A 21,253-nucleotide genomic window follows, 5' to 3' on the forward strand; every position below is an offset into this window, starting at 1 on the left:
GGTTTTTTTTAACCTTAAATACAACATAATAATTAACCTGCATTGTGAAAAAGCCTTCATAAAATGTCAGTAAACATCTAAGAAATTATTTGCCTTCAACAAAAATGAGACGTCACTTGCATATGAACATGGATGAGGCTTGGCCATTAGGAAAGAAAAAAAACAACAATAACAACAATAAACATAATTCAGAATAGCCAAATGGCAGCAAAAAAAAATCCTTCTATGGCTACCATCACTTTCTCCCTTTCATCTTATGACACAAGAGGATTTGAACCTTGAGTTTTAATAAGTGTCAGTCTTTCTCCTCTGAGAATCTGTCAAACGCAGTCTGTCCTGTTCAATGCAGCAGCCTACACAGACAAAATGGTGGGTGACAAAACGGGACATGAATTCAGGTTCGGTGGGAATCAGGGTACAGGGCTGCTGTGTTGAGAAATGTGCTTCCCTTGCTTACCTGGTATCTGTCTATGGGATCCTCCTGCTGCAACTGGCTCTCTCTGAGGGACTGGTACTCCTTCTCAAATTTCTTCAGTTTCTTAGTTGGCACCTGGGCAGAAAGGAAAAGACAGAGTCAAACACTGAGTCAGAAATTCAACCACTAGATGGTGACACAGAAACAGTTATCATACTATACAACCAAGCTAAGCATTTACTCATAGTAAGGCGATGGCGCAGCAAACGGAGCCCCTGAGTGCTAAAAGCTATCAGGTGCTCATGGCTGAGGGAAGATACAAGACCAAAATGGAAATTTTCTGGGTCAGTTTCACTTGAGAAAATTGTGCAAAGTCAAACTGTAAACCTTTGGGATATGGCCCTCTAGCTAAGTTTTACTTGAACATGGCACTTTTCACATCAGTATTTCCGCAAAAGTCACTTTGAAGAATCCACAGCTAGAGCTCACAATTATCAAACCAAAGGTTTCACAATCAATTGGCTGTAGAGCGGTGCTCAGCCCTTCCCCTCTTTAACTGAAATGTAGCAACTGCTGCAAACCAGAAATGCTAATCCAGAGTCACCAAAACCAGCTCTCCACCCTGCTGCGTGGAAAGCACAAGAACTGTTTCACAAGAAACAGTAGTACACCGTTAGCGTTGGACTAAAGCATAAACACACAAGAACAAGGCCAGAGAACTAGACCAGGTCTCACTGGGCTTTTCAAAATGTTGTTGCCTTGGTGTGTTGACAGGAAGGACCTGGTGGCTGCAGGTGTTGCTATGGTAGCAGAGACACTGCTGAGCCGCGGACTAACGGCTGGTCTCCTGCGCTTAGCTAGGAGAACAAAATAAAGGAGAGGATGATGATGTCACAAAGAAAGCTTTGGAATGCTTTCCTTGAGAGCAAACAAAACGTTCTTTTCTGAACATGGACATTCTGACAGCTGATAGGAGACCCAAAAATCTACACACTTTCTGGAGGCAAAGCTTTTTATGACAAGGTCAGCAAAAACAATGGAGAATTTAGCAAGACTGGCAATAATTTAACCATGCCTGGACAATATTCTCAAGTTACATTCTTTAAGAGTTATCTGAATAACTAGACAAGGCATTATCATCAAAGCCACTATGTGCCAAATATTACATAACTTCCCCTAGATCCCTGTCAAGGTTTTGAACCAGTGTAGTGTTTTACATATTTTCTGGAACATTCCATATTCTGATGTTCTACTGACACACTGTTTAGGCTTTGCACACAATCCTTTAACCTAAGCAAAAAGCAAAATTTGACCTGTTTGTTGTGGGTAGATGACAAGTCACCCTTCCAGTATTAATCATTGTTTCCACCCTCCCACGTTTACCAAAACAGGTCTAAAAGGGGGTCCTGCTGAGCTAGCACTTTTTTTAAGGGTAGCGCCCACAACCCATTCACAGCTAATGAAATGTTCCTGCACTACAAACGTGTACACTATAAACTTGCATTGAGTGGAGATGTTTGGTGTAGACCTAACCTTTTCTCTTGGGAGGCATTCAGACCTCTTTCGGATACCTCGTTACGTCTAAACAACAGGTTTTTGTTGCCTGACTTGTATCTCATCATACTGCATGTTTGTCCCCTTAACCCCTGTGAACAGAGGGAGGATCTCTTACTTCCACACAGATCAGAGCTGTGTTCAGATAATGGGGGGGGGGGGGGGGGGCGGTGTAAATCGACGCTAACGAGCACTCGGGGGACGGGATTCGCTCAAGCGAGAAGCATTCTCTGTTTTCTCTGTGCCATAACACACGAAGAATACCCCTTTTTTCTTTTTAAAGCCAAATCAGGGATGTGCTGTGAAAGGAGAAGATGATTTTGTAATGGAAGAGGTCATGAGAACTCAGGTGGCTGTGGTTTGCCGCTCAACCATCCACTTTGCTAGCATGCAAAAACAACCCAGAAGCCAAGAGTCAGTCTTCCCAAGCATATAAGTCCCTGTTTCACTGCTTAATATACACAATGACCGGTGTGTGTTTAACAAACAGCCAGGTGTACCACTGGGGAAAATGGACTGAAAGAAAAAACAGCCTTGTTCCTTAAACAGAGAGAAGAAAGAGAAAAGGCAGGTGAACTGCCTTGGAAAGAACAAAAAGAAACAGTTTTGGGCACAAGGAGGAACATACAGTACTAAATATGAGGTATTATTCTTATCAGCTGTCCAACTATTCCATGTGAACAAAGTTTCAGATATCAGCTAAATGAAGGACTTCACAAAAACTTGTGTGTGTGAGAGAGAGTTTGTGTGTGTGTATGTGTGTGTGTACGTACATGAGTTTGTGTGCGTGTGTGTGAGAGTTTGTGTGCACCCACACTCAGTCATACTTTCTTCCATTACAGGGGCTTCATCTCCACTTGTGATGCGCTAACAGCACACACACACACACACCCCCCCTCTCTCAAAGCCCCCCACTCATTATCGTAAAATAACTTTTGGTACATACCAAAGTTTTCCCTAACAGTAATCACCTTCTCATTGTAACCACTGCTGAAGCTTTCCACATCACAGTACAATGTCTGATTGACTTCTGAGGGACCATTACGTATGTAGACACATTTTCAGCTTAAGGAGCTCAGCTGTAATTTGAAAATGGTAACTTAAGGGAGATTAGTTCTATTATGTCTCATGAATACATCTGTACTTCTGATTTCCAGCTGAAGTCTGACTATTAACATGATCAAACTTAAATATATGTTCAAAGTATACAGTCTAAGGTAAAATGGGTCATGCACAGTAAACTACATTAAAGTTTGATGGCCAGCTGCCCTCACGTGAAACCAGACACACACACACACACACACACACACACGCACACGCACACAACATCAATATCCTGCTGACACGCACATACATGACCACACGCACCAACCATCAACCGCCTCCTAAGCCACATACAAACACACAGCTACAGAGGGGTCAGGCATTAAGTCCTTTAAAAAAAACACACACATTTCGCCAACTTAAAACTGAGAGCCTTAAAAGAGACACAGACTGAGTGAAGACAATGAAAAGAACACGTGGCAATGTATTACGATCAAACATTTCACCACTCACAGGACAAGAGGCAGAAGGCTCTCTCTCACAAGACAAAGCTAGGACTGCAAGTTCTAGTTACGGCACATTTTGCCCTGACAACAATTTCATGCTTCCTTAGTCAAAACAGCAAGGTTACTGTTTTGGTTGTGGTACTTTTGAGAGGTGACACCTACCGCTGGTTTAGGTTTGGAATCAGCTACCAGGCTGGCCAAGAAGTCCTCCTCGCTGATCTGGTTCATGACATGAGCATCGTAAGCAACCGTTATAGATACTTCCTCCATCATCTTGGCTCAGGATGTGTGCGTGTGTGTGACTGCGCGAGGGTGTATGAGCGAGAGTGTGTGAAACAGGTGAGCTCCAGAGGCAGAGAGAGAACGAGATGGAGGGAAAGAGAGTGATAGAGAGAGAGAGAGAGAGAGAGAGAGAAAGAGAGAGAGCACGCTGAAAGGCTGTCAGGTCTGTTAAGAGTGGAACAGTGACAGCTCTTACTCACACAGTTAGCCCAGCCCCTGAGGGCGGGAAGGAGAATTTGGGGGCGGGAGCCAACTGCGAAACACACACTCACGCGCTTACACACACACACATGCACACGCACACACCTACTTTTGTCTGTCTCAGACACAAGCGCAGTGTTTTTGGAGTCGGTCACAGGGATCGAGTGTCCTGCTCAAATCTTCAGCCAAACAAACACAAAATGCCCTTTCTTCTCCTCTCCAACTTTCATTTTGAGGGATGTTCCTCCTTCCCTGTTTTTTTTTTTTTCTTCCCCCTTTTCAGTCTACTGATGATAAGTTCACTCACTGCGAGTACCTCCTCCAGGCAGAGAAAGACAGAGAGAAAGACAAGGGGAAGTGTGGCTTGTGCCAGACAGACCACAATGACTCGGTAGTTCTGTGGGGCTGCGGTCCTTCACGCTGGCTTCAGTCGCCGAGGGGGGTGGGGGGGTCCACAGGGCCCTCCTTCCCTCTTTCAGCTGGAACTCAGCCTAGATCTTTCTATCTCTCTGCACATCTCTAAACACTGAGGAACAACCCTCCTCTTACGCTAAAGCAATCCACTCCCACCCAGCCTCAACAGAAACCTCCTGATGCTTCACTCTCCCAGTTTAATGAGTAACCAAATGTAAACATCTGATTTAAATGAAGTTTTGTTAGGGAGTGGAGAGATGGTATGCAGAGGTAGCTTCAGTTCCAGCTGAAGATCAAGTGTGGTTTGAGTTTTCTCATGGAGTCTTTTCTTCAATATTAAGTGGCTGCGAAATTCAAATTCCTTCCATAATCCAAGAGGGTTAGGAGTTAAAAGCAACGCTTCACATCTTTTCTTTTTCGGGGAGAGTAGGTACCGACAAATTCCAGCACTCAGTAAGCTGATTAGGAGCCAAGCTGATCCTCTTTAAAATGTGCAAAAAAAAAGAAAAAAAGAGAAAGAAAAAAAATCAAAGAAAATGGCTGTCTTGTCTCTCGTTCCTCCTATTTTCATATTCTGGAGATGAGGGGAGAAAAATAATGAACCAGCTTCAATTACTGGAGAGGGCTACAGTAATCCAGTGGCAGTCAGTGTGTGGGCACTGGCTGCGTGTTGCAAGATCAGAGGAGAACACAGGAGTCCATGAGAGAGCAGCGTGTTGAGGTCAGATATGGAGGTGTTAAACACTTGCTCCCTCTTTTCACTCTGTGATACACACAGTTTACCTTTCCATTCACACACATACACTCCACGTCAGCAAGTAACACACACTCTAAAGAAAAAGACAGAATTTTCTAGAAAAGGTCAGGCAGAATTCTGGTAAATCCAAATCAGGGATAAGTAAATGATGTTAAAAATACCACAAAAGCAGGACAGATGTATAAAAATATACAGCCAGTCTTTTCTTGAGTAATTCTTCAAACGGCACAACGCACTTGGGGATGAAGGGAAATATTCAAATCCTCAGATGACAGAACCAGTTTATTTCACGCGATTTCAAAGGCGCACACCCTGTTCATTCTCTCATCTCTTCCTCTCTTTCATCAAGCACTTCAAATAAGTCCACCAGCCTGAGGACCTGTCAAACGCATGTACCGCGTGACCCGAGGAAAGGAGAGTGTGTTGTGAGCAAAACAGTGGCTGTTATCGGTGAGGCGCGTTCAGGACCTCAGGCTGTCTGGGTCTGTACAGCAACAGTGACAGTGCAGAACTGAGACACCTCTTCCTCTTCTTGCCACACGTCAGTGTATTTTCGTTGGGCGGCTCAATATTCGGCAAATGCTCTTTCCTACGGTGACACACCGGAGAAAGCAATTCTTGTTCCCTCAGTTTGAAAGCGGAATTCTGTAAGTCAGCCCGCAAATACGGCAGAGAGATAAAATTCCAGGAGGGCGGACGTCACGGCCAGCGTTTGGTTCACGTCCCTTCAGCTACAGAAATATCAAGCACACAGAAAGCCTGCTAGTGTCAGGTGCACAGTAAGTGGTTTTTCACTCACTGTTTCCACTGAGAGTGGCTCTGGAGCCTCCAAACCCTCGTCTCATAGCTATGTGAGCTGGTCAAAGACACGCCTCCCTCTCTCTTTCTCTCTAACAGCGCAGAGGGAGAAAATGATCGAGTGTAACAAACAGGGGCGAGGCCTCCTCAAGAGGCCAATGTCCATAACACAGGTAGAGTGCCTGAGGCTATGGGGGGGGGGGGGGGGGGGGGGAATGAAGAGGTTGCATAAAAGGAACGAAAAAAAATTCCAGAGAAAACACTAATATGTAAGTGTTAAAGAGAAGTTGAAAAAAGAGGCAAACATCAGCTGAAACTCGTTGTCCCTTAACAGTTTGCTGACTCATTTTAAGAGGATCATTACACCTGTTTACACCACCTTGTGCAGGTGTATGTTTCCTCTCTCCCTGTCTGCCTTCCCAGGGTCCTAAAGCCTGTCAGATAGCTTGGACCAGGAGTGTCTTTACACACACAGAGGGGAAACAAAGAGAAAAGACTGGGGGAAATCTCTATAAAAACAGTTTACACAGCAGGGTCGTTAGGTGCAAATGTGAGCTTAGCTTTCTTCCTCAAGTCCTCTCTCAGACAAGTTTCTTTTACGCAATTACCATGTAGCTGATGCTGAGCACTAGACTAAATTCACGACCTCAGGAAATCCTGTGGTTCATGATAATGAGAGCACCATTTGAGAGAGAGAGAGAGAGAGAGAGAGAGAGAGAGGGGAAGAGAGAGAGTAAGGGATGGGGGGGTGAGTATTGCACTGGAGGCAGTATCACTGTAATTGCCTCTCTTCTCCTTTCCTTCCTCAGCCACAAGGGAAGAGTCTGACTAACAGATACCCTCTATATCTGTCTCTGACACATAAACACACACACACACGGACACACACGCGCGCACACACACACGGACACATTTTGTTCACATGCTTTGTTCTTATTCAAAAATCCCTTGACCTCACTCAACCAAAAGTTCAAAAACCACACAGCCGTGGGGTTCCTCCTGAACTCCGGTGCGAGGTCAGACGAAACAGAGAGCGTTTAAAATGTCCCGAGCGGCAGCCCTCGTAGTGAGGGATAAGAGTGCGGGTCCAGGCAGGGTTATGAGTGAGTCACGGCAGTGGCAGTGCCCCTGAAACTCGGGCTGTTATGAAGGAACAGAGGCATTCAGCCTTGAGCTCAGAGTGTTACACTGCCATCTCTTCAGTAAGCCTGAGGCAGACACAGCCCTCTTTACCCTCTCTGCATTCCCCAAATACTTCTGTCCTAAAGCACTGAGGTAAAGGCTTACTAACCACTCACACAGACCTCACACCGAAGATCCCAAAGATCCCAGAAAATATACAGGGGATACATATCTGAGGGTGTAAACAGACCTGTCAAAATGACTGTGATCAACCCCAGTTAAATGAAGTCCCCAAATATGGTGAAGAGATGAATTCCTGTGGATAAAATGCACAGACTAATGAAATAGACTTTGAAAAGATTTGTAAAAATATTTAATGTTTAATAAGGACTTTTTTTTCAGATTTTCAGTGTTTTAAGCCACATAGCGCAACTTAACCCAGTGGAAAGCTGTTTTTTTCAATCAATGCATAAAACTAATCATTCAAAGTTTTCAAGAGCTGTTCCATCTTTCAGCATTGTAGAGTTTGGTCATTTAGACCACACTAACTCAAATCAACACAACCCCATTTCAGAAACCACCTCTCACACAGATAGATGTTGCATTCATTCAACATTCTAATTCACGCAGAAGAATGTTGGCTAATATCTCACAGGACGCATTAACCTTTAAGGATGGTGTCATTTGATAAAAGTACAACCACTAGAGTGTCATTAGCATGTCTAGTCCAATTCTGTCTAACCAACTGTTACCTCAGTTCAATGACATTGCAACACAGGCCTATAGAGGGACACCACATAGTTTGGCAATGTAACCCAAGTGGATGCAGGACTGAACTTATCATTATTCTACCCCCGTCCACAGTTTGCCTATGGTCCTGATGCATGCTAATTATTTTAGTCACAGAGGCCAATTAGTGCCAGACAAAAGCACACCCCAGGCTAACATCTACATTATGTGGGATGAATAAGTTAACAGAATAGGCATAAGACAGATGTGTTACGCATATGCTGAGTGCTGCGGTGCGAGGGAACATGAACACACCTGACCTGGCAATGACCTTGAAAGATCCTTCATTTGATAAAGAATGGTAGGAGTAATGGGAAAAGGCCTGGGTCAGCTCTTACCTTGATATTGCATGCTTGCTCCATGAGCCGACGGGCGTTCTCTGCCGCCCGGTAGCGTTTGGGAAGCTGGACACGGAAAAATTTCAGAGCTCCTTCAAAGTCAGCCTGAAGCAAGTCCTCCTTGGAAGTCTGAATGGAAGTCAGAGGGAAACAGAGGCTATTGAATCACCAAAGTCATAAATGGATAATTACGTAGTCAACATCATACTTGACTGAGTTGACCACGTAACAAAGGGCTACACTGATCAAGATTCTAAACTTTTGAACTTGCATAAAATGCAAGGCTGCTAAAAACAAGGTCTTGAGGATGACAGTTTGTTTTTAAAGTCTTTTAAGCAAACGAGTTTAGTTGTTTTGTACCATTTTGCATTTCGGACCATTTAGGAGAGGAAAGACCCTCCTATGGGAGGAGCTAAGCAATGACACTGAGCCTATAAAAACACAGAGCACCACCGTATGGCAAAAGGACGCACTTTCATCAAAGCCAGACTGAATACTAACTTCATCTCCACGCCGTTTGTGCAGTCACAAACAATATCGTGCTTATGATCAACATTTCCACTACAACAGTACTGCTAACAGTGGCTTCCGACAGAAGATGAATTGATGGAATCCAATTCACTTCCCCTGAGTGCAGAATACAACAAGAATCACATAAAAATGAATCCGTAGGTCCAACCAACTTTCCTTTATGAGATTTAAGGGAAACGATATTAGAGAAGTTTGCTTTTTGAAAACATTACAAAGCTATCTACAGCTCCCAAAACACGTTCACCAGCGTAACAACCAAAACACTGCTGCGAAAGGATACAATTAGAGAAGTTTGCTTTTTGAAAACATTACAAAGCTATCTACAGCTCCCAAAACACGTTCACCAGCGTAACAACCAAAACACTGCTGCGAAAGGATACAATGCTAAAACTACTGCTGTTTGTGGCTGCTCTCTGTCTCTCACCGCTAGCAGTCTGGGCACGAAGAGACGGTGGCTCATTCCCAGAAGGCCGAGCACACGCTCCGTGCAATCCGTCACCATCCCAGCTTTATCCACCCCCGGTCCCCCACCATCCTCTGCCCGCCGCACGGCGGGGGGCATCTGGGGGAGCGGAGGGGGAGAAGGCAGCTCCTTCTGAGGAGACTCAGGTGGAGAGGAGTCCAGCGTGCCCTCCAGACTGGCAGCAGGGTCCCGGGGAGGATCCAGGACCTCTTTTGGGTCAGCCACGATGGTATCCAGAGATGGGTACAAATTTTTGGGAAATTAGCGATTCAAGTTCGATTTTGATGGTGAATAGAGTAGTCCCAGTAGACAATAATGTATCAGGTTGTCATGTCTGGGCTAACGTATATCTGTACTGTGGTACAAAAATAAAGCATACTGTTGGCCACTGATTTAGAGAGGCAAAATGCATCCAATTCATAATAGCACCAAAGAGGACCAAAAAAGGATAACACTACTGGGTCCACATCACTGTTCGTCCACTGAAAAGAGTGCAGTATCTACATAATGGCAGAGCAAAACACCTCTATATCAGAGCCTCCTGACCCTTTTCAGTTGCTTAATAGTCCTGTAGAGCATAACCAATGAATCCTGTTTTGACCCCCCCTCTCCCAAAAAAAATCCCTCTCTCTTTTTCTGCCTTTCTCTTCCTTCAGCTCCTTCCAAAAATTCCAAATTAGCTTAGCAAGCCGTTGCCTGGCAACAGGGAGGAAGGCGCGTGGCTGCTTTGAGAGACATGACAGGTGACACATCTTCCTTCCATTTTCCTCATGATTGTTTTTTCTTTTTTCTTTTTTTTTTTTTATCACGTCTGTCTCTTCAAAAGGAGGGACTTCACAGCCCTGCGCCCAGGAAGAACAAAACAAGAGAAGATAATGCAGAGGAGAATAGACAAACACAGTGGACACCACAGCAAATGATGCAAGGCCACAGTGGGAGAGGCAGATGGAATCCAATTCACTTCCCCTGAGTGCAGAATACAACAAGAATCACATAAAAATGAATCCGTAGGTCCAACCAACTTTCCTTTATGAGATTTAAGGGAAACGATATTAGAGAAGTTTGCTCGTAGGCCTATAGGAGCTGTGGGGGATACCTGTCCCCAGCAGGCGTCCTTTCATGCCTCACGGTAGGGAGAGGGATGTAAACAGATCGGATGTTCCAGGATTCCGGTGCTGAGATTCCCTATGTCGCGTCTGTTGTTTGCCGGAGTTCCCACATCAACATCAATGGAGCGGCAAAGACGAGCCTGGAAACTCCCTGCTCCCCACAGCATCCGCACGGAGAGCAAAGAGAACGTTCCTCCGGCTGACCACCGTTCCAGAGACGATACCACTCCGGGAGGCAAGGAGGAAAGGAAAAGCAAGAGTTATAGCAGGCGCTCTGTGCGTGGGAGGAGAGAGATATGACATCCGAAGTGAGACCAGTTCCGGCGTGGAGGGTTCCCCCTGGTCGCTGCAGTGTGGCTATGGTCTGGCAGGACTCGAGATTACTCTGCTAACACTCCCTGAGCAAATGGCCTCCTTCGTTCTACCGGCACTAAGGAAAAGGAGCTCCGCTGCAGAGGTCTGGGCTGGGCAGAGAGAAAGAGAGCGTGCGAGAGAAAGAGAGAGAGAGAGAGAGAGAGAGAGAGACAGAGACAGAGACAGAGACGGAGAGAGCGGATGGAGATCCTGCCAGTGCTAGAAGAGAGAGCTGAGTGGTGGGGAGGGTGGAGAGGGAGGATGAGGGAAGAGGAGGGGTGGAGCGAGGGGTCCGTGAGATGAAGAACGTAAAGCGGACATGGTGGACGATTTGACGATGCCCCTCTCTTTTATCACCGCTGCTGCTGCTATGACCGTTAGCTGCTGCCGCACGATCACTCGCTAGCAGCGATGTAGCAAGACAAGAGAGAGCACGAGAGGAAACAGAATGGGAGAGAGAGAGAGAGAGAGAGGAGGAGGGAGAGAGAGAGAGAGAGAGAGAGAGAGAGAGAGAGAGAGAGAGGAGGAGGGAGAGAGAGAGAGAGAGAGAGAGAGAGAGAGAGAGAGAGGAGGAGGGAGAGAGAGAGAGAGAGAGAGAGAGAGAGCGAGAGAGAGAGAATGAGGGAGGGAGAGTGGGGGGGGGGGTAGGAAGCCTCCAGGGAGAATGCCGTAATGGCTAGCCAATGAGAGAGAGGCAGTGCAACCCCCCTGCCCTGCCCTCCCCTCCCTTCTCTCTCTCTCTCTCTCTGCACATCCATCATCCTCCACGTTCACTGTATCACCATGTTCCTGCACATTATTTTTCCACGTTATTCAGTTTAGATACCGAGGTCTGTGGACATAGAGTCATTTGGTTCAATCCTTTGCATTTCCAGTAAAACACGCTTAAAACACGCTTTTTTTTTACAGTCTGTGAAGAGGTATGGTACGGACTCAAATATAACATGGGGTCTGCAAGTAATCAAGATGTGCTTCTCTCTCCACCACGTGAACGGGCAAGTGATGTCTGCTTTTCAGAGGCGAGATGTCAATCAGTGAAAGAGGAAGAGTGCGTTATCCTCTTCATCATTTTATTTTTTTCTTCATCAAAAAAAATAAAAATAAAAAAAGTTGACTGGCACGGAGCTGGTTTCTTCAAGGAAACCAATCTGTAGTTTGTCAGTGAAATAAACTGAACTGTTTTTCAGATTCTCTGGATTACTGCAGACATGCACTCCTGACATTTATTACCATCAAAGTGTACTTTACCCTTTTCCCTACTACATATTTTGAACAATATCTGATTGGTTAAAAGTGTATTGATTTTCTATGCTTTTCTGTTTGGACACTTTCAGTTCATTGCTTAAAGAGTATTGACATAACAGTGTTAACCTGAATAACTATGTCTAAGTAACCTAAAATGAAAGAAATGGAAACACATCAGTGAATTCAGGCTCCATAATAGACGCAGGTTGTATTCAGATCACAGTCAAATCAACAGGCTCCCTGTTTCCCATGCAAATCAAAATCAATGCCGTGTTAACGCATGAAACAGAAGGGCACGCCGATTCAGAGCATGGCTCAAAAAGCCATGACGAGTTCAAAGACAATTTCTCAGTTGACAGCGTCTTCCATTCAACCTGACTATCGCAGGCTTGTTGACATTCACACAGATTTTTCCATCTGATTAAAAAAAAAAACTATTCAGCAAGATTCCCTCTTGACCTCTCTCTCTCTCTCTCTCTCTCTCTCTCTCAATCACTCGAAATCACCACGGAAATCACCACGGGCTTGAAGTAAAAAGGTAAAATGCGGTAAAAGCAGAAAACTTACCACACTTTAAATGTCATAATATAACCTACTGTATCCTATTTTTTTGCTGTTTTTTTTCCCTTCAGAGGCACAATGTTAAGTCAAGATCACTTACACAACACAAGTTCCTGTGTTGTTGCAGCATACACAAAGGTGGGGTATTCATGTTCAGACAGCATGTTTTTTTGTTGTTTTGATATTGCAATTTAACTGTAATGCAGTTTTATATGTTTTCTGTGCATACACCAAAGTCAGCCAAACAGGTGAAGCTACTTTGCCTCAGTTTTCTGAATTTGGTTTTAAAAAGAGAGAGAGAATAATCAATCACATTTGTCAGATTAGACTCAGGAAACCATTCCTAATTAGTTAATATTACAAACAGGCAGTGTGTACAACAACACTGGACCAAAAACAGATTAAACGCCTTAAACACAAAGGCACATGGGGAAAAAAACACCACGACAGCTTCCTCTGAGTAGTGTAAACCAAATGACACCAAACCCAATAATCTAAATGACCTAACATCATACTGCACTTAGCGTGTCATATGTCCTTCATCATGACATCGTATTAACACCACACTGGTGTTCATATATTTAAAAACATAACTGTAATTACGCAACAGATATAGCTTTTCCATAAGGCATTCATCTTAACCATCTTAAGTGCATAGAAACATGAGCTAAACACATACCTAGTACGGCTATTAACTGTAAGGTGAAGCAATCATTAACAATTAAATTACAAAGATCCAAAACAGCATGGTGACACCCCCCCGTCTATCTAAAACAGCAGCTGGTACAGCTCTTTAGCCTGGTGTTAAGGTAAAATTGCAAGCCAACATAGCAGGAAAAGACTAAACAATGTCCTTGCACTGACACACATACAGACCAATGCTTTGAACTAAAATGTGAACTAAGAGCATGTCCAACATCCAGTTGTGATTCATTGTCGGCTGAGAGAAACTCTTGCATCTGTAAGCTATAGTCTCCAGAGATCAAGGATTTGATATCACTGAATTGGTCAGAACAACAGGGGAAAAAAAGAGCCTCTTTCCCACAGACAAACATGCACCGTGACCTTGGGTTTATTCCAAGTACGTGGTTTAGTGACCAACCCGGATAAGTTAACTCAGAGTAAGCAGTAAAGAGCCCTATGGCTTCATTCTCCTAGCAAAACAAAGCCATAGGGCTCTTCTATTAGGAGGTTTACTACTTACTCTGAGCTAACTTATCCGGGTTAGTCACTAAACCACGTACTTGGAATACCCCCCCCGATCCGTGTTAAAACTGTTCAAGGTCATCATGAGAGATGATCAACACACCTTTATTTGTCAAATGCCACATGTTTTTTCCACTGTAAAATACAGCAGTACGGCCAAGCTCTCAGTATATTAACAGCTATGGGCAGACTTGGCTGGGGGATCATAAAAGGTCAAAGGGGTTGATTCTCATTTTGTCTGGCTCCCAGCCAGCATTCCATGTCCTACAGTCATTTTTCATCAGCATGACAGAGCTCAGGGATTGCTTCCTGGGGAAATTGTAATTTTGGGAGGCCCAAAGACCATATTTTGGATTTAAAACAAGAAAACAAGACTTTTATTTCATCTAGTTGGAAATCTTTTTGGATGGAGTTGTACTTTGTGTGTGCACTTGCAGTGAAAACTGAAATAATTCATGTGGATTGGCTGTGACAGCAGCCCCATTAGAGGGTTCAGCTCTGCTACTGCAGGTGCAGTTCAACTTATGCAATGCAATGCAAAAAGAAAAAGAAAAAGAAAAACCCAAAACAAAACATACAATTTTGCCTGTAACCAGTAGGGGGAGCCACACTCTCTGTCTCTGACGCGGACACTTTGCATTCTCCTGCAAGCTGCACTTGTAGAAGCATGATAAGCCCTTTTTATTCCTACATGGAACACTTTTGCATTTCACTTTATCAGGCATAGAAAAAGAAAAAAAACAAAGCTGGACAGTACCTTGAGAAGTGCTAAGGCCACATTGAAGATGATATTTAACCCCTGCAGAGAGAGTGAAAAAAGCAGTTAAGAGAAATGTCAAAACAAAGCACGTGCCTACTCAGTGGTGATATTTCCATTTTTAAATTATCATTTTTTAATAGCACAAACATAGCTTAAAAAAAACACTGTTATTATCAAGGGAACATCTCAAGGTATGATGTGCATTTTCTCTGCAGAACTGAAGATTAAAATGTGTTCTTGTAACTGTATTGCACTTGTAGCTATAATACATGGAAACAGCAGCACCAAATTTTTGGCTGAATTTCTCACTGAAATGTGCATGTGTGAGCTGCATATCAGGAACACTTCCATCTCTACAAATAGCAGTGACATAACAAGCAGGAGAAAGTGGGGGTGAGTGACAGCAACTGAGAAAGAGGGGGTGAGATATGCACGCGTGCGTACACACATGCTAAACGAGCACACACATGCATGCGCACTCACGCATGCACGCACGCACACGGGCCTACAGTAGCAAGCAGATGAGGATGTATGGGAAGACGGAGTGAAGGACGGATGGACCGACATACGTTGTGATGGAGGAATAGCCTGATGAAGGGATGAGGGTTGTGGGGGAGAGGGGGTGTTGGGGGGGCGGGGGGGGGAGCAGGTGGCAACGCCACGGCAGCAGCACTGAAGTCAGCTCTGCATGGGAACACCCGTCTCCGCCATCACTCAGACGACCCGTTCACATGGCAACACCGAGCTAAAAATAACCCCCTTGCTATTAATAAGACAGATGGAGAGGGGACTCTAGAATGGCCTCTAGATGGCGCTAGGAGGCTGGAAGGACACTGCAGGAAGAATAGTGTGTCTGCAGGTATGAAGGCTAACCTGGACTCATGTCGCAGTAACATTCATACCTCAACACACTAACACATCTAGTCCTTGCACACACATACACACAGATTTCTTCACTGGAGTGACTGAGGAATGAATGCCTGAAGCATGTGAAATGCATGAATACAATATAGTTGGATCTGTTTATTGAGAGGCATGCAGTCCCACAGATATGCACATATACACACATGAACAGGGTCTGTCCAATTCAAACAGAACACAGAGAGAGAAAAAGGCAGTTGTAATGGAGAAAGAGGATGAGAGAGACAGAGTATGAGAAATACAGAGAGGGAGAGAGGGAGCAAGGGGGAGAGAGAGAGAGAGAGAGAGAGACAGAGAGAGAGAGAGAGAGGAAAGCAGGAATGCCTTTATCTGATCTCAATGCTGAACAACAGATTCTCATCATGCGACTCATTGGCTGAGACAGACTGAGGAAACTTTTAATTGTCCTGCCTGGGGCTAGGACGACTTGGAATGAAAGGCAAAAAAAAGAAAAACGAAAAAAAAAAAAGAGAGACAAAATCCACAAAAGAACTCAAAAGAACACAGAGGGCGGAGGGCTCCTTTCGGAGGATATACACCAAAAACCTCAAAGAAGTCAGAGAAACAAGCTTTGGTGGAACGGAGATGACGAATGGGAATCCTAAGGCCATGCTTCTCTCAATATGTTCAGCCAGTTCAACCAAACAACACCATGGACCCTTATTAATCTAAGTGTGGATACCATATTCATGATGATGGGAAAGGCAATGTAATATGATCTATTGTCTGTTAATGCTTTAAGAGGAGTTTTATGGTTCACCTAATGCATTAAAGGCAGGGGATAAATATAGAACTGTGGGAACAGAGGGACCTGTGTTAGACAGATAAACATATGTAAACATATGGGCAGTACATAGCCCAGTTGTTCAACACTCATCTGAACTTTCTGGGGTTTTTTTTTATGGCTTTTGACCATCCTTGTTTTCTCTTCAAATGTCAGAGCACTGTTACTGTTGACTAGCTGAGCAAAACAAAACAAAACCAAACCAAACAAAACAAAACCCATAATCTTAAAATAGCGGGACTGGTACATAATCTGAAAGGAACATCAAGCAGTCTGACACTGTAATCTCTAATAGGATAGTGAAAACATTAATGGAAAGCATAAGTTATGTTACACCTGCCATAATGATCAGATTTATAACCCTCAGTTGTTTACTTGTATACCCTGGCAATGTGGTGATTAAAACTCTAATACCCTTGATGCTCAGGACACTGAAGTGAACTGAGTGAAATGAAACGGGAGCCGTAAGACGAGGGGGTGAAGGGGGGGGGGGGGGTGCCCATCTGGGGAGGGCTGGTCTTTTACCTCACACAGCAGTAGGTCGGTGATGTGGAAGACCATACAGAGCGGGAACTTGGCGGTGAAAAGTGTGAGAAACCACTGAGAGGCATACATGTGTGCCTCTAGATTCAAGTCCTGGAAATGAGACCACAGGTCTGGCAATTGCTCCTGTAAAGAGAGGAGAGAGTGTGTTACCGTTTGGAGTGGAGAGCTGTTACAGGCAGACAGGAGCAGAGGAGGAGGTGGGTACTCAGCTGTAGATGAATAATACTGTTTAATGTTGGCGTGAGAACAGCGGGAATAATAAGCATTACTGAAGAAAATGAGGCTGGAATTCTCTGCCACTACCTGTTGCCTCAAAAACACGTTTCCCCTCCCCAAACGATCGATACTAACATCCTTGCCCTGGGAGCTGGTCAATGCTAACTCGGTTGGGCTGAGTGCAGAAATAGGTACTCTTTCACTCTTATTGGATTTCAGCACAAAATTAAAACCCAATTTTCAGTGGATTTGGGCTAACAGCTTACAGTAGGCTGCCAGTTATGCTGGGAGATCCCTGTTCATACACAACTTGTCGGCTCTCTGTGGAAGACAACTGTGCAGAGTGACAACATGAGCAGGCGGAAAGGCCCTGACCCTGAACATCAAACACTTCCCAAAAGAAACCTCAATGGCACACGCGTGCACACACACACGCGCACACACACACACACACACACACACACACAGATACACGTAGATATATACACACACACACACTTTCTCCCTCTCTCTCTCGCTCGCACAGAGATACACACGTACAGTATGCAAATGGTACTCTATATGAAACACATCCATCTGAAAAGACCACGGCTTTTTTGCCGCCCTGTATCTAAGAGACTAGACTTAAAGAGCTGACCTGAATAAGCCTCTCGAGCTGATAGAACTTGCAGTGCAGATCCTCAAAGTTGTTCTTGTAGAGTTCTCTCAGGCGGTAGTCATACATTATCTTCACCAGCACACAGAAGGCCTGCTCCTCTGGCATCTGTCCACATATGAAACCCAGTCGAGGGAGAGAGAAAATCACTCATCTTTTACTCCATCCATTAAAATTCAACTGATTTTTTTTTTTTTTTGTAACATAAAGACGAGATAACGAGTCAGTAGATGACTCAGACTGTTTCACACAATACATAGAAGACAAAGACAAGATGAATATGAAATGACAGTGTAAAACATAATAAACAGACTAAATATGACTGATTTGAAGGTCATGCACAATACAGACTATAGTGCGGCGGGTAATGCGGACCACTAGGAACAGATGGAGAAGAGAAAAAGGGACAAGAAGAGAGCAAGAATGAGAGAGAGAGACAAAGAGAGAAAAAACAGAGAAAGAGCGAGCGAGATCAGCATGAAAATAAGACGGAAATGAGGAAACTGAGAAACTACGAAGACATGATGAGTTTCTCAAAAAAGTGTGTGTGTTTATGTGTGTGTGTGTGTGTGTGTCCGCCTGTCTGTTAGTCTGTCTAGTTTTTTCAGATTATATGGGCATCTAAGGAACATAAAGGACCAGTGTATGTGTATGTGTGTGTGTGTGTGTGTGTGTGTGTGCGCGTGTGTGTGTTGGGCATTATTAAATCAGGACGACAGTGTGTGTTTGTGTCCCAGGCTGAATGGAGTCCTGCAGGTACAAAAGCCTGGTCATTAATATTCCTGACATCTCTTATGTCTCTTGCATTCAGAAGCGCCTCTCCAGCCTTCTACCTGCCGCAACCCTCAATCTTTCCTTCTGGAACTTTCTCTCCACACCTCCATCGTCACTCTTTCACAACTGTCCGAACTGCCCTCTGACTACTTCACTCAGTCTCACCTTAAGTTCTCGTGAATTCCTGAACAAATTAAAATTACCTTCCACATTACTCAATCAGTTCCCTCTCGCTTAAGATTCTTCCCCATTGGCTCATGTTCTGGTAAAACTTAAGTTTTATCAAATCATTTGCGTTCCACATTGTGGCAATGCACATTGACTGAGTTTACACAAGTGTACTCACGTGTAGCAGCAGAACAGCAGCCAGAAAAGACTGGCCTTGGCAATATCCAATCTCTTCATCGTACACCGAGTAGGCCTGAGTGGGAAAAAAAAAAACACACGGGGGGAAAAAAAAAAAACAGACAAGTGTATCGTCAACACATTTCAAATTAAATATCATATCAGTATTAATCGCATCAACTGAACACCCCACTCCTAAAGCATGAATATTTTGACTGCTTTTTTTATTGTGTAGCGATGTGCGTAGCATTCTGTGTGTATGGGAAGTGAGTAGTTTCGTATATTAGTTCATGTGAAAGCCCTTTTTCTGTGTAGTTTAGTTCTCTTTAATCCAGTAGTGCCAATCAAAGGATGGAGAGCTTTTTAAGACTTCAACAAAGGAGATTTAAAAGCTGAGAACAGTTCAATGTCTGTTTTTCCTGTTCAACCTTAAAGGAACAGTACTGAGAGGTGAGTAAGAGCATACAAATTATCAGTATAAATACTCATTTTATGATGTGTTTGGGCATCTTTAAAGGAAATATAAATAGGATATATATAACATATAAAAGCAGTGTGATCGATTATGTCTGAGCAGAAAACAGCAGAGAGAGCACTTTCAAAAGCATTTACAGACAGATTGGAGGAGAGGTATATTTAATCAAAATCCATACATACACACACCTCAACATATAAGCACACACTGGCTCACACACCCACCCACACCAGGGCTGAATGATTTGGGGAAAATATCTATTTGCAATTTTTCTGACAGATATTGCCATTGCGATTTGATTTGCGATATAATTTTTTAAAGTGAAGCTTCAGTTCAGTATTCACTGTGCAATAGATTTAAAATATGTGATAGAGCATTACCATATGACATACCATCAAAATATTAACTGCTCTATATTCCAACACAAGGATGAGAACTTAAAAGATATGAATTGCTTCCGACGTGTTTATTACATTTTTTTAATTGGCATAGAACATAGAATAACCGAACATGCAAGGGATAATGTACAGCGAGCCAGTCATTACCCCAAGTCATTAGAGTCATTAGAAATAAACCCCGACAGGATGGTGCAGTATCAGGGATGGAAGTAACAAAAATCAACTGATAAAAATGGAGGTGATGAAAACGCACGCGAATTGAAAAACAGAGCGGTAAAAATGGACGTGTAATGAAAAACAGAGTGATAAATTATCAAGTGATTTGGTTCATTTAAAGCCAATTTGATTAAAACAGTCGGGACATGATGAAAACAGAGCCGTGTTTCATCATTTTCATTCATCGTTCATTATTTGTTGCTTCCGCCAAAAATGTCAGTCACAAACCACGCCCACTGACGAGCTCATGGAGTTTTTGGCTTTCAACTTGAAGGGAGCTGAGGAAGTTGTGCCACTGCTTAGATCAGTGGGCGTGGTTTGTGGCTGACACTTTGGGCGGAAGTAACAAAAATTACTTGCTGTAAACGATAATTGGAAGTAACAAAAATTGCTTGCTGTAAATTATAAATGTCAGTCGAGTATCAAATCAACTGACAATTTATCACTCTATTTCTCCATTCATATGCATTTTCATCGCCTCCATTTTTATCAGTTAATTTTTGTTACTTCCACCCCTGACGGTGCAGAACCTAGACGCGGAGCGATTTAAAAACTATTTTATTGCTTCCGCTAAAAAACTAGTTCCATAGCAACGGTCTTTTATTCATGGCACCGGTCAGCTATTCAGAAATAACAGACCGTAGAATGCCTTATTGACCAATCAGAATCAGAAGTCGTGTAATAAAGAACAGATATCACAAAAGCAGTGACTGTGTTAAGTTAAAAAAATGAAGTAATAAAAATAAAACAATTCCAATAAGAAAATAACAGGACCTTTCTGTGAACATGCTCTTACACTGAAATAGGTAGGTCATTCACTTATGGCTCAGGCGCAGCATCTAAATATTGAAGAGCTGCTTTTCCTCGGGACTAAATTGTCCAACGTTGCTTCTGGCTCAGCGGAGGCCATTTTTCCGCACCACGAATACGTTGGTGGGTGTATATGCAGTCAGTTTGGGTCACCTCTGATTGGTGACCATGACTGGGTACACGAGGAACACGGCACTTCTGATTGGTGAGCATGACTGTCACGCAAGGGGGACGGCATGAATTTGTAAAACCATTGGCACGACAGTTTAAACCCTGGGCCAGACGCGCTGCATAACATATATGCTAAATCGCAGCCTTTGCGATTTGCTAATCGCGTTGTTTCAAATCGCGATTTTGATTTGAAATCGATCATTCGTTCAGCCCTAACCCAAACCCTCCCATCCACCCGCCCACACACCCACACACACTCACACAGACTTTGATACAATAGTTTGCAATAAGCCACAAAATTAAAAGCCAGACCCCCAGAGCACCTGCTGAGTGATGTGTCCATTTAAAAAACCTATTTTTAAAAGGAAAAGGCAAAACCACACATTTTTTCACTGAATTGCCAGACCTCACAATCAAAAAAAAAACAACCCAAAGAGAACAAACAAACCACCCAGGCACTTTATCAGACTAAAATATGTCTCAGTATGTATAG

At 43.7% G+C, this 21,253-nt stretch overlaps 1 protein-coding gene across 4 annotated transcripts in view; it reads right to left on the minus strand.

Annotated features, from left to right (window-relative positions):
• rabgap1l (RAB GTPase activating protein 1-like) overlaps positions 1–21,253 on the minus strand; it is a 78,144-nt gene that overhangs the window by 6,354 nt on the left and 50,537 nt on the right. For 2 of the 4 annotated variants that reach the window (XM_030791043.1, XM_030791042.1), the window contains exons 1-2: positions 3,682–3,804; positions 458–550 (exon numbers count right to left, since the gene is read on the minus strand). In XM_030791043.1, the coding sequence (XP_030646903.1) occupies positions 458–550; positions 3,682–3,792 (204 nt within the window). In that variant the 5' untranslated portion in view covers positions 3,793–3,804. Of the gene's footprint in view, positions 1–457; positions 551–3,681; positions 3,805–8,220; positions 8,350–9,175; positions 9,265–14,446; positions 14,489–16,679; positions 16,824–17,553; positions 17,680–18,691; positions 18,767–21,253 lie in introns of those variants that run through there. The other 2 variants (XM_030791040.1, XM_030791041.1) reach the window with 2 other exon arrangements.

The sequence above is a fragment of the Chanos chanos genome, chromosome 14 (genome assembly GCF_902362185.1).
Source record: "Chanos chanos chromosome 14, fChaCha1.1, whole genome shotgun sequence".
In the NCBI taxonomy this organism is placed as follows: Eukaryota; Metazoa; Chordata; class Actinopteri; order Gonorynchiformes; family Chanidae; genus Chanos; species Chanos chanos.